Below are 13379 nucleotides of genomic sequence, written 5' to 3' on the forward strand. Positions count from 1 at the left end.
GTCAATGATATAGCTTGCGCTTCAAATTTAATATATTATAAATAGATTATGGTGTTCGATAATATCCAATCCCATAAGATTTATTTATTTTTATTTTTTTGGAGATCCAATCCCATTATATGTTAAGCTTATGAAGGGATCATACAGTTACTAACTAAATATTATGAAGTAACATATTAGATTTCTTCTTAATCAATTTATTCTCACATTCAATTTTGTGCTTATTTATCAGCATTTTTTTCTTCACAATTAGATGGTTTGAGGTTTCTTTTAGTGGGGCAATAGTACTAATTCGTATACCACCACCACATATGTCGCCATCACATTTTGGTACAGGCATTGATTCTCCCATACAACCTAGCTAGATTTGCGTGGAACCTAAAAACTTTGCTTATTCATTCTGATGCGTGGGTATTATTTTGATACCTATGTTTTTTTTTTAATTTTTTCCATGATATTTGGTGAATTTCAAGTTTTTATTGTGAGAATTAATAACGAATAAAATGTTTGACAACTAATCAAAAAATTGCTACTCATGAAAAACCAAAGTATCATACCAACTCTCCACCAAACACTAGATTAATTAGTAAGAGGTTGCTTCAGCTTATCCAGTGATCTCGAAATTCGAGTCTTGAGTTGATAGGAAAATTTTGTCGCTTTTGTCATCCTACTTAATCATTCATCATATGGATGTGATTATCAGAAGTTACTGATGAAATGAACGGTCACCATGTATACCTAATTCTGATAAGTCTCGGACCCTTCAGCTTAATTGTATACCCAAATGAACTCTAAAGCTAAACATTGAAAAATTCGTCCTTGTGTTTTCCTAAAAATAGTTTAACTTATGTACAAGTATAACTCAAAAAAAAGTAAAACCAAATTCAAAAGTAAAGACAACACTTTATGTACAATTAGACTGCTTTGTCAACAAGTTGGGTTTAACAGGGCCCACATTTTTATTAATGGGAAGTGAAATGCTAGTGATAGTTGGCTCTTTAAAACCAAAAGGAACCCATAAACCTTTTGTGATAAACACAAGCACTAGCTACACCACCACCAAAATACCATCATCAAAAGCCTTGTAGAGAGAGTTATCAGCACTTCAAACCCTTTTCTTTTCTCTTCAGACTTCAAAAATCTCTGTATTCTATAATACATAAACAAGATTTGGACTAGATACTAATTTTAGTTCTTGCTGCTAGCTATAACATACAGGTATAGTTGGAGATGTGGCATCTTGTAGCTGCAGTGACAAGGAAACTTCAGAACACAAACAAGGGTTCAAGGGTGGCTGATGAGAACATGTTTGAAGCAGGAAACGAGGTTGAACTACCTATGTTTCGACGTGACAGAGGAAGAAGACAACATGGTTGGAGTGGATTCTCGCTTATATATAGCATTCTTCATGCTCCCATATCAATTCTCTCATGTGTGTCTAATCCTCAAGCTAATGGGTCAGACGGAGTTTGGGTATCTGCTGAATTTGCACAGGTTTCTGAAATGAATCATCTTATGGTAAATGATAGCATGAGATATGCAATTTTGATGTAGAAATTTAATATGAATATACATGTTGTAATTCGCTTGGGTTTCTCTTAAGGACTATACGCGTTAGAATGGACAAGTTTTCTTTACCTCAATTTTCCTTTCTTATATTTTGTTAAGACATGTAGCAGCGATGAGGCTGTTCCTTGTAATTCTGGAAGGTTATATGTTAGAGTTTGAGAAATAATTTCTTTTCCAAATACAAGGGTAAGGCACCCTTATCCCTACTCTCTACGATGGAGAGCCTTGTAGATCGGGGTCTTTTTTTTGTATATATTTTCTCTGTTCATAGTTTGGATCATACTAAATACAATTGGTGATTGCATGGATTGACCAAGGATATGGCCGATCTTCTTCCTCTTTGCCAAGTATATATTTTCTCAAAATTTTAAAAGGAACATATTTAATTTGTTAGTGTTGAAAACTTGAAAGTTATGGCCTGATTCTCGTCCCCAAAAGAAAGAGAAAATATCAAAAAAGGAAAATGTTTTTTTAGCATTGAAGATTTGAAATATTTGGCCTCATACTTGTCCTGCAAAGAAAGAGAATATATTAAAGGAATTTGGCTTTAAGTTGTACATTAAAGGAGTATTGATATAAAAGAAAATGGGCCACTTTGTCTTGGAATGGTTGATTAATGTTTTAAATTTTTTGCTTCTTTTATGTTCTTAAAGCTCAACTTTGAAAAATGTTTACATATATGGGTTTGGTTTTTTTTTTTTCTGATATTATGAATCATACCAAGTTGGGAGAAGCCTCAAAGGATTCCCCAGAGGGAAAGAGAATTAAAGGATGCCCATAGGAAAAGATAAAACGACAAAGTAATTAATCAAAAGGTATCCAAACAAATTGAATAATATTCAAACACACAAGTATGAAGTGGGTAGTTGGAATTCAGCTTGGTTCACTTTAGTTGTTGTCGGTATATATGTTTAAGGATCAGTGGGATTCTCTTTTCTTATCAATTAGATTTTAATTATGGTTTTCATAATTAGCCACTATGATTTTCAGTTAGTCCCAGCAACATACCATTCTATGTCATCCAATTATGTTTTTTTAAATTAAAATAAGTCAATACATATTTCCCTTATAATAATCTCTTTGATTTTAATTAATAACCAAATTGATGTTAAAAAATGACTATCAATATACAGCGAGAATATAAATAAATAAGCTGATTTTATATGGCAATTTTTTGGTTGGCTTCAAATTACATTTTGAGCCAAAAAAAAAATGCTTGAATTACGAAATGTAACATATTCTTGTAGCTTGCGAATATAATTTTAAGATTGGTAATATTATGTGAGCTCACATGATTCATATTTTTCGCAATAACTCATGAAAATTTAGAATAATCTCTGGTTATTGGTTAAAACTGAATAAACTAATTATATATAGCGTAATGAACTAAAATTACAAAATAATGTAGTTGACAAGATAAATCAGCATAAGTACATAGAATTTCTCATTGATGTCAGACAACAGTGAATGTGAAGGTGAATTCGGAAGTTTACTCGTCGTAAAGAAAGAAAGAGTAAATATATTTTTTGGTCGTCAGCAAATTTCACGATGTCCGTTTTAGTCCTTAGCAAATAAAAAGCCTATTCGTGGTCCCTAAAAAATTCAAAATGGACTCATTTAATTGAAATCGTGGTCCCTTATAAATTCCAAAAAGATCCATATTAGTTCCTCAAAAGGACTAAAATGGGTCCACTTTGAATTTCTTAGGGACCACGAATAGCCTTTTTATTTCCTAGGGACTAAAATGGGCATCGTAAAATTTGCTGAGGACCAAAAAAGGTATTTACAAAGAAAGGCTTCATTTAGGCTTGTTGTACTTAAAATCAAGAGTAAATACCTTTTTTGATCCCTAACAAAAAACACGGTACTCACTTTAGTCCCTTACAAAAAAAAATTAGTTTCGAGGTTCCTAACAAATTCAAAGTGGACTCATTTAGTTGAAATCGTGGTCCCTCACTAATTCAAAAAAGACCCATATTAGTCCCTCAAAAGGACTAAAATGGGTCTACTTTGAATTTCATAGGGACCAACTGACTAATTTTTTTTTTGTAAAGGATTAAATGGGGTGTTTGATGGGACAAAAATCCGTGCCCATCTAAGCCCATTTTGATGGCAAAATGCCATCCGTTTCCTCACCTGATGAGCAACTTTAGCACTAAAAGCACATGTTTAATATCTTTTTGACAAAAACACAGTGGGGAACGGATGGTTACGTAAGTCTTTGGAAAATATATAAAGGGAAACGGATTTGGAACAATAAGTACACCTGCTCCACTCATTTAATATTTCTGACCACTTTGCAGGAAACGTTGGAAAGAAGTTTCCATAAAGCATAAGCGGTGCAACAATCAAGCAAGAGGAAACATGCACGGTAGAGAATAAACGGTTCCTATTGGTTAAAAAGGAAAGCAAGGCATGAGGATGATCAAAAGGAAAGACAAATCTCAACAATAATTGTCTCATCCAGCCACTTGCGCCCCTCAAAGCACTGTTCACACCTCCCCTTCCATGCAGTCAAGAAAATAACTCCAAGAGATTTACAAGCTTGCCATTCACTCTTCTGCCTATAAATAAGACGTCCCAGCACGAAGACAAGGATCGAATTCCTTAAGAAGAGATCTCTTAGTTTATTTTATAGTTTTCTTTGTATTTTTGTATAGTTTTAACTTTAGTTAAGTGACAACACTTCTTCTTCATTCAGTATCACCCACTTGAGACTCCTCACGAGCAACAACCATATTCTCGATATTTCATTTCGTTGTAATCAAGTTATTTTCATTTAAATACAAGTGTTCTTTATCCCCTTTCCATTCGTTATCTCTGAACTAAATCTCGAGTCTATGGGACTTCGGTTTGGAATAATTATGTTTAAACTAGTAGCCATGGGCTAAACTATCTGTGGAACGAAAAAAATGCAAAGTTCTTAAAGACTTATTTTCGAAACTTTTGTATTTAAGCTTTTGGATTTCTCTGGTTAAGTAAGCTATATTCATTGTGTATCAATGGAAATTGAACACATACTGAGAAAGGAACTTCCATAAGAAAGGGATTTCAGACAGCTTAACTAGAGGGGGAAGGTGGTGTTATGGAAACAACACTGCTGGTTGCCTTAGGAATAAGGGGCCACCTCGTTCATTTTAAGGTCATGTACCCAGTACCTGTTGGAGTCAAGGGAGCCATAGGAATATGGAAACTTGTGAGAGGAATCAGACGTTGGCAGTTATTACTATTGTTATTACTATTGTTATTTGTTCAATCTTGTATCTATAACTCTCCCATGAATATTGCTTTTCCTTCTCTCAACAAGAAGGGTATCATACATAACGAAGCGATGAACTATTTTCTGTCAGATTGAACCTACTATCCTTAAGGAACGTTGTCAAGATAGTAGGGAACGTTTGACCAGACAGGTCAATTACTAACTTTTCTTTTCATTTTCATTCTTTGTAAAATAGTATAAGGCATTAATTAGAGTTCCATCCTCATGGGAACGATAATCTGGGCATTAATACTCCCATTTATTACTTGATGCGTGCTCTTGCGCACTTGGGTTGAAACTAAGAGAGCAACTGTGTTCTTTCTTAGTGAACTGAGGAACGTCTTCATCATAATATATTTTTCACCCAACAGCTTTTGACCCAACAGGCAGCAACGGTGGGTCTTGGACGCGACAAAGATCTGGCACCGTAACAAATCAGACATGGCCAGATTCACAGGTACGAACAAGACGTTTGGAGGAGCTGAATCGTAGTGAAGAAGGTTCATTTTGGTGTTGGTGGTGATCTGAGTTGAGCATATCTAAAGTCGTGAGGTGGAGAGTTCATCGATTTGAATGAAATAAAATTGAATAGGGCCAACAACTGAACAAAAAAAATGTATTAGATCTGAAAGGAGTGGAAAAAATAGATTGAAAACGAAATAGGGATCTTAAATCCCACCAAGCCATTGTCTGAAGCAACGAAAACCACTGAGGAACACGTAGAGATAAAAGGTTTTCGGGAAAGCCATTGAAGAAGACGGCCCGAAACCAAAATTAAAAAATAAAATGGACATAGAAAAACAAAGGAGAAAGAGTAGCTTTGATGATAAAAATAAAATTCAAAGATCGGGATCAGATCCGGAAGAAAGGAAATAAAGAAAAAAAAGTAGTGATTGTAGCGGAATCTCCATTCATGGAGGATAAAAATGCTTTCATACCATATTAGAAGGTAAAAGAGAGAAAAAGGAAAATATTGATTTCATTGATTGGTTGATTAATTTGTATAGATGGGGCTCTTATATAAAAGAGCATAACTATAAAATAGAAAGATCTAGAATATCTCAACTAAAAATGAAATAAAATATTTATATCTCTAATAAAAAGCTTCATCCCGAGGCTTACCATATTATGTTATCCTAGATATGGGAATAAATTCTAGAAATTATCCTGAACACTCTTAAATTGGAAGACGCTAATATGTTACCCACATGAATTCGAAGGCCATGATTATTGTGATTATTAGATTAGTCTTATTTGAGTGGGGTAAGACCAATAGGTGGGAAAGTTCTCCCCAAAATTTTAGCACAGCTGTGTTTGCGTTTCCAAGGACTCGAACTTAATACCGCTAGTTAAGCTGGAACAACCTCATACCAGTTAATCCACGTGCTTTATGGTTCATAAAGTCATTCATTTTCCTCACTTTTAGTGATAGCACATATTTGATATTTGATGTAACTCCCTCTCCTTCTTCGTTACAATTCTCAGATCTAGTTCCTACAATTGGTGCTTTCGTTCTGTCTCAACTCCTGCTATGGCAAAGAATACACGCATGAGAGAAATTTAGCAACGTTTAGATACCTTAGAGCAGCAGTTTCGCGCTGCTGAATTAGTGTGGGAACAACAATTCGTGTCACTGCAAGAATCTAACTCTCAATTTCGGGAATCACAAATCCAGATGCAAGACTCTCAAAACCGTCTTCATCAGGATCTTGCTCGTTTGCTGGATATCCAGCAATCTTCCCCAATTGCTACAGGGATTCTTGGATCTGGTCCTTCTACTAGATCTGCCACTGGATCTGAAGTGCACCACTTCAGGCAGGTCCAGTTAGATTTTCCCAGATCTGCTTCTGGTGATCCAACCACGTGGATTATAGCTGTTGAAAGCTATTTTGCGTTTTATCAAGTTCCCATTCCTGATCGTTTAAACTTAACAGCATTTCATCTGACTGATCCTGCCGACAGCTGGTTCTATGGGGCTCATCAAAACGGACTCATGACTGATTGGGAAACGTTCTGTATTGCATTACAAAGTCGTTTTGGTGCCTCGAAATTTGATGACCCAGCGGGAACCCTAGCCAAAATTCAACAATCGGGGTCTCTTTTGGAATATTAATCCTCTTTTGAGAAATTGGTAAGCCGAGTTCCTGGTCTTTCGGCAATGTTAACTCGTAGTATTTTCATTTCCGGTCTCAAACCCCATATAAGACGCTCTGTTCTTACACATCGCCCCCTGGATTATCATGAAGCGTACTCATTGGCTAGAGTTTATGAAGATCAATTGAATGACAATAAACCATACCGTCCCTGGACCAATTCCCCTAAGCCATCTGTGACCCATACTTCACATTCCATTATCCCAGCCTTACCTACTACACCCACTACAACATCCTCTCCCATCCCAGCCATTCCTATTAAACGCCTCACCCCTGCTTAAAGACAATTGAGACGTGAGAAAAATCTATGTTATAGTTGTGATGAGCCTTATTCTTTTGGCCACAAGTGTAAAGGGCGGGCCACATTATTGTATTTGGAAGGCACAGAAGATGACCAGAAGCGATCATATCCCATCTAAGTTAGGCCAGCCTCTTTTTGGGGTTCCATACTTTGGGATACCCAGGGCCAGACTCAGGCCCACCCGTGGAGGACTCCGCTACTGATCTTACTTCCCCCGGAATCAGTTTTAATGCCCTCTTTGGCAACCACAACTCCAGATCTTTTCGTTTATCGAGTACAATCCAAGGTAAAGCAGTTCAAATTCTAGTAGATGGGGGTAGCACCCACAACTTTATCACTGCTCGTATGGCCACATTCCTCAATTTAACTATGCATCACATTACTCCATTCCAAGTCCATGTTGGCAATGGAGACACACTCTAATGTACTGCTTCCTGTTATCAAGTACAATTATCTTTGCAATGTCACTTGTTTGTGCTGGAGCTATTTCTCCTCGACCTCAAGGGTGCTGATGTGGTTTTAGGAGTCCATTGGTTAGCAACATTAGGCCCTATTGTCACCGATTATGCTCAAATGACGATGTCTTTTGTTCACCAAGGCCGCACTGTTCTTCTTAAGGGTGACACTGCTCTCACTCCAGTTCCCATTACCCATGCCCAACTGCACAAATTAATGACCCATAATTCAGTTTCATCTTATTTTATGTGTCTTTCCAGCCCTGTTACTTCACCGCCAATCACCCATATCCCACCATCTATCCAAAACATTCTACATCAATTTCAAGATGTTTTCCAAATTCCTAAATCCTTATCTCCTGACCGATCCTCCAATCATCACAGTAACCTTCTTCCTACATCCAAACTGATCCAAGTTAAACCATACAGATACCCTTATTTTCAGAAATCCGAAATTGAGAAAATGGTCAGTGAAATGTTGGGCAGTGGACTGATCCAACCAAGCCAATCACCCTTTAGCTCTCCGGTCCTATTAGTTCGCAAAAAGGACGGTACATGGCACTTTTGTGTGGACTACCGAGCGCTCAATGCTATCACGGTGCCTGATAAGTTTCCTATTCCTACAGTGGATGAATTACTAGATGAATTGCATGGCGCTCATATCTTCTCTAAGTTGGATCTTAGATAAGGCTACCACCAAATTAAAATGGCCCCAGCAGATACACACAAGACGGCTTTTAGAACTCATACTGGGCATTTTGAGTTTCTTGTTATGCCCTTTGGGCTCTCCAATGCCCCCTCTACATTCCAGGCCACCATGAACCATGTTTTCACATGCCTATTAAGACGATTTGTTGTCATTTTTTTTTTACGACATTCTCGTTTATAGTCCTTCTTTACAGGAACATGAGAACCACTTACAGCAGGTTCTCCAAATCCTCCGCCAGCACAGATTTTTTGCTAAGCTAACAAAATGTACGTTTGTTGTGCAGGAAATTCAGTTTTTAGGTCATGTTATTACAGCTGCTGGTGTATCCCCTGATCCATCTAAGGTGCTGGCCATTAATGCTTGGCCTATTCCTACAAATGTAACTCAATTAAGGGCCTTCTTGGGGTTATCTGGATACTACCACCGTTTCATTAGAGGTTACGCGATGGTGGCAGCTCCACTTACTGATCTATTGGTTAAGGATGCTTTTGTTTGGTCTAGTGAGGCTACTCAAGCTTTTACGGCTTTACAATAATTACTTACTCAGGCTCCCTTCTTAGCCTTACCGGACTTCACAAAGCCGTTTGTTCTAGAGACAGATGCCTCAGGAGTGGGGGTAGGGGAAGTTCTTCTGCAAGAGAACCACCCCATCGCTTTTTTTAGTCGTAAGCTTTCTAAATTCATGCAATCCAAGTCTACATATCTCCGGGAAATGTTTGCCATCACCTCAGCATTGGCAAAGTGGCGACAATGCTTATTGGGGTCGTGCTTTATCATTAAAACTGATCATAAAAGCCTCCATCACTTAATGTGTCTAAAGTGATTCAAACACCAGATCAACAACAATTCCTTGCCAAATTATTGGGATTCAACTTTTCCATCTAGTATAAATCGGGAAAAGCGAATACAGTAGCTGACGCTCTTTCGCGTCAGACTGAAAGGGATCATGAACCACTTTCCCCAACGTTAATGGTTTTCAGTGTTCCTACTTCTTAATATGGTCCCATAATACAGTCCGAGTTACAGACGGATTCCTATGCTACTCAAGTTTTACAAGGTATACAATCCGAGCCTTCTCACTGGCCTCAGTGGAGAGTCCACAACGGACTGTTATTCCATCGGCAGCGGCTGTTCATTCCGGCAAAGTCTTCCATGATCCCAGTTTTACTTCACGACTTCTACTCTTCCAAAATTGGAGGTCATGCCGGCGTTTGACGCACACTGTTGCGGCTGAGCACTAATTTCACCTGGAAGACAATCACACATGACGTTCAGCAATACGTCAAAAATTGTGAAATATGTCAAAAATCTAAAGCACCTAACCATTTACCTTATGGTCTATTACAACCACTTTCCATACCTGATGCTATCTGGTCAGATCTATCGATGGACTTTGTCACTCATCTACCTCCATCAGTAGGGTTTACCAGCATCTTGGTCGTCGTTGACAGATTAACAAAAGGAGCTCATTTTGCACCACTCCCTCCTAAGTATTCTGCCTCGAAAGTTGCTCAGGTCTTCTGGGACTACGTGGGCAAACTACATGGCATCCCCAAGTCCATTGTCAGTGACCGCGATCCCATTTTCCTCAGTGAGTTCTGGAAGTCGCTTTTCTCGTTGCAAGGTACCTCATTGCACTACAGCTCTGTGTACCACCCCCAGTCCGATGGGCAAACGGATTGAGTCAATCGCATCCTGGAACAATATTTACGTTGTTTTGTGCACGAAAGTCCCTCTAGTTGGCACCGTTTCTTAAGCTGGGCGGAATTTCACTTCAGTACTGCCCACAATCGCTCCATGGGTACATCTCCCTTCCAGGTAACCTATGGCAGAAGCCCACCATGTCTGCTCGAGTATACCCTGGGATCCACTACAGTTGACGCGGTTGAGACTGATCTCCTCCAACGGTCAGTGATCCTTGCAACATTAAAGCAAAATTTAGAAAAAGCACAAGCTCAAATGAAGTCTCAAGCGGATCGTAAACGTAAAGCTATTACCTTTAGCGTCGGAGATCAAGTTCTGCTCCGTCTTCAACCCTTCCGTCAACTTTCAGTTCACCGTCGATCCTCCCATAAACTAAGTTTGCGTTTTTACAGGCCGTTTGAGATTCTGGAACGAGTTGCCAGCGTTGCTTATTGCCTACAACTTCCTCCAGGTTCGCGTGTCCACCCAGTTTTTCATGCTTCCCTCTTGCGGCCTTTCTGTTCCTCAGGCAGCTACAAAATACATGACTTAGCAGCAACAACCCGAAGCATTCCTCCATCCCACGTTCCAGCAGCTATTATTTCTCAACATACCATTTGGAGAAATGGATGGCAAGTCCCACAGGTTTTGGTCCAGTGGGAGGGGTTATTACAAGAGGACTCCACTTGGGAGGATACTTCTCTTGTGGTCTCTGATTCGCTTACAAAGCACTCTCCTTTGGTCACTTCGAATGTTGCAAAAGACATAGAAAAGCTACAGCCTATTAATGTTCAACCCCACTCATCTGACCCCACCGCCTTGCCCTCCAATCAGAATGGAGATACGCGGATTTTTATCTCTTCCACACAGCAGCACGTGCTTCCAGCTGTCCCTACATCCCATCAACCACAGTTGTTCCCCACCGACGTTCCAGATCCTTCTCCCAAAGTCACCACCTCAGCTACTGATGATATGGGCCTCGAGGTCGAGTCCAGTTCTAATGGGGAGGGAAATGTTGGGCTAACTGATGATAAGCCCAAACGCATGAGGAGAAGACCCACTTACTTAGCAGACTATTGTTAAGAGTCCAGTTCAATATGTCTAGTTAAGATAATTAGAAATTGACAGTAAAAGAAAATACAATGTAAACGATGAGAGTATAAAAGCCCAAGAAGGGTGTAAATGAAAATTACGAAAAGCTTTGACAAATTCTCACTCTATCCTACTTCTCTCTAAACTCCCTCTCCTTCTTCATTACAATTCTCAGATCTAGTTCCTACAGTGAGCGCAACAAACATCTCTCTATTCTTTTCTTTTTTTTCAAAGATGTCTCTATTCATTTAGATGAGACAAATCCCCTTTGTGGCATAGAACACAAATTTTTTTGTCGTTAGCCCTAAATTGCTTCGCCTAAAAATTAAATCAGAGGTCTTTCAACTCCAGCAACCCATTCCTTAAGCACAGCTTGCCTACGAGCTGTACCACTCTTGGGGTTAAATATATAACCTCTTTATTTCCTATTAGTTTACTTATAAAAGAATAGACGGATTGTGCTTAATTTTTTTTAGCATTTGCTAGTCACTTCCTAACATGCATTACTAACAAATAATATTCGTTGTGTGCGACGTAAGTATACTTGCTATTATTGTTTTGGCAATAACATGATCAGAACGAGTATACAGCAAGGAAATAGATTAAGGAGAGAGCCGATATATTTTAAAAAATGGGGTGAAAATGACATGAATGGAGGAAATGGATTGAGAAGAATATAAGAAATAAAGATTGTGATTAGACATTTGCACAGAATAAGTGGGAAACATTGGAAAGTAGTGAACTATTATGCCTTTTAACATGTATTGATTGTCTTAATTTGAATCTGAAGCCAACGTGCATTAGTGGTTGTCTATGCTTGAGGAGCATATTTTCAATTATAGCCGCCAAAATGGGCTCAACTCAGCGGGTCAACCCGCTAAACGGGACAGGACGAACTGAGTTTTTTAACCCATCTCAAAAGTGGGACGGGCTCATTTTTTTGCGGGTTGATAGCAAACATAGGTGGGCTGAGGCGAGTCAGTGTAAAATAGGCTCGGGCTGGCGGGCCAACCCGCCAAACGGGGCGGGGCGAGCTGAGTTTGTCAGCCCACTTTCAAAAGCGAGACGGGGCGAGCTTACTCATTTTTTGGCAGGTTGATGGCGGAGTGAGGCGGGACGAAGCGGTACGGGCCGCCCACTTTTCCACCTCTATTTTCAATACAGCGGGGGTAAGTACTTTCTTATCAAAAGGAAAAAAATATATATATATATAGAATGAAATAATCATAAAAATAAAAATAGTATAAATATATTACTTTTTCATATTTATTAAAGAATATATCTAGTGGTTTGTATATTCGTAATAATGAAAATATTTTCATGTTTGAGACTGCTACGCATACAATATAGTGTAATTTTTAGTAATTAGGTTCTGATTTTTTGTCAGTTAAATTGATGATCAAATCAGCTATTCAATATTTTATATTCTTTTATGGTTTGTTACGTTGTTTCAAACACCACTTCTATTGTATATACAATAAAGGGGGGAAGGGGTGAAAAGGAAAAGAATGGAGGAAATGGAGAATAATATAAGAAATAAAGAATGTGATTAGACATTTGTAGAGGGCAAGTGGAAAACAAGAAAGATAGTCAACTGCTACGCCTTTTATCATGTCTTCATTTTCTTAATTTGAATCTGAAGCCATCGTAATGTGATTAGACATTTGTAGAGGGCAAGTGGAAAACAAGGAAGATAGTCAACTGCTACGCCTTTTATCATGTCTTCATTTTCTTAATTTGAATCTGAAGCCATCGTGCATTAGTGGTTGTTTCCGTTTGTGACTGTTGCACGTTCCATATAATATAACTTTTAATAATTGGGTTCTGATTTTATTTGGGGTTAAATTAATCATATCAAATTAACTATTCAATTTCTAATATCCAAAAAAAAATTAACTATTCAATTTCTTGTTGCGTATTACTCATATTTCGCATTCATATTTTAATTTTTTTTGTTGTAGTTTGAGCTTAGGCCCGTGAATAGTTGTTATTATGATTTTCTAAATTCTATTTATATTCCCTTAATTATAAATCAAATGACTTGTAACGAACTACGGTGAGATAAATATAGTATAGACAAGTTAGATGTAGCTTATATTGGATGAATCAGGATAAACCTTTGTGTGATTTTATCTTTCCTTTCTCTTTTCTATTTTCT

The 13379-nt window shown here is 38.1% G+C and overlaps 2 protein-coding genes across 2 annotated transcripts; both read left to right on the plus strand.

Annotated features, from left to right (window-relative positions):
• Window positions 1–1027: 1027 nt before the first annotated feature.
• LOC133297459 (uncharacterized) lies at window positions 1028–1832 on the plus strand. Its single transcript, XM_061496607.1, has one exon. It carries the CDS (start codon window positions 1231–1233, stop codon window positions 1552–1554), a length of 324 nt encoding a protein of 107 aa, XP_061352591.1. The 5' UTR covers window positions 1028–1230; the 3' UTR covers window positions 1555–1832.
• An 8411-nt stretch (window positions 1833–10243) lies between these two features.
• On the plus strand, window positions 10244–11212 carry LOC133297455 (uncharacterized). Its single transcript, XM_061496603.1, has one exon. It carries the CDS (start codon window positions 10244–10246, stop codon window positions 11210–11212), a length of 969 nt encoding a protein of 322 aa, XP_061352587.1.
• The last annotated feature ends 2167 nt before the right edge of the window (window positions 11213–13379 follow it).

The sequence above is a fragment of the Gastrolobium bilobum genome, unplaced genomic scaffold, assembly GCF_033153095.1.
Source record: "Gastrolobium bilobum isolate Gb01-03AN ecotype WA unplaced genomic scaffold, APGP_CSIRO_Gbil_v1 utg2867, whole genome shotgun sequence".
NCBI classification, from domain to species: domain Eukaryota; kingdom Viridiplantae; phylum Streptophyta; class Magnoliopsida; order Fabales; family Fabaceae; genus Gastrolobium; species Gastrolobium bilobum.

Bases quoted from the DNA above. Each gene is read 5' to 3' on its own strand.
- LOC133297459 (XM_061496607.1), top strand. From the start codon at position 1,231: ATGTGGCATCTTGTAGCTGCAGTGACAAGGAAACTTCAGAACACAAAC.
- LOC133297455 (XM_061496603.1), top strand. From the start codon at position 10,244: ATGGGTACATCTCCCTTCCAGGTAACCTATGGCAGAAGCCCACCATGT.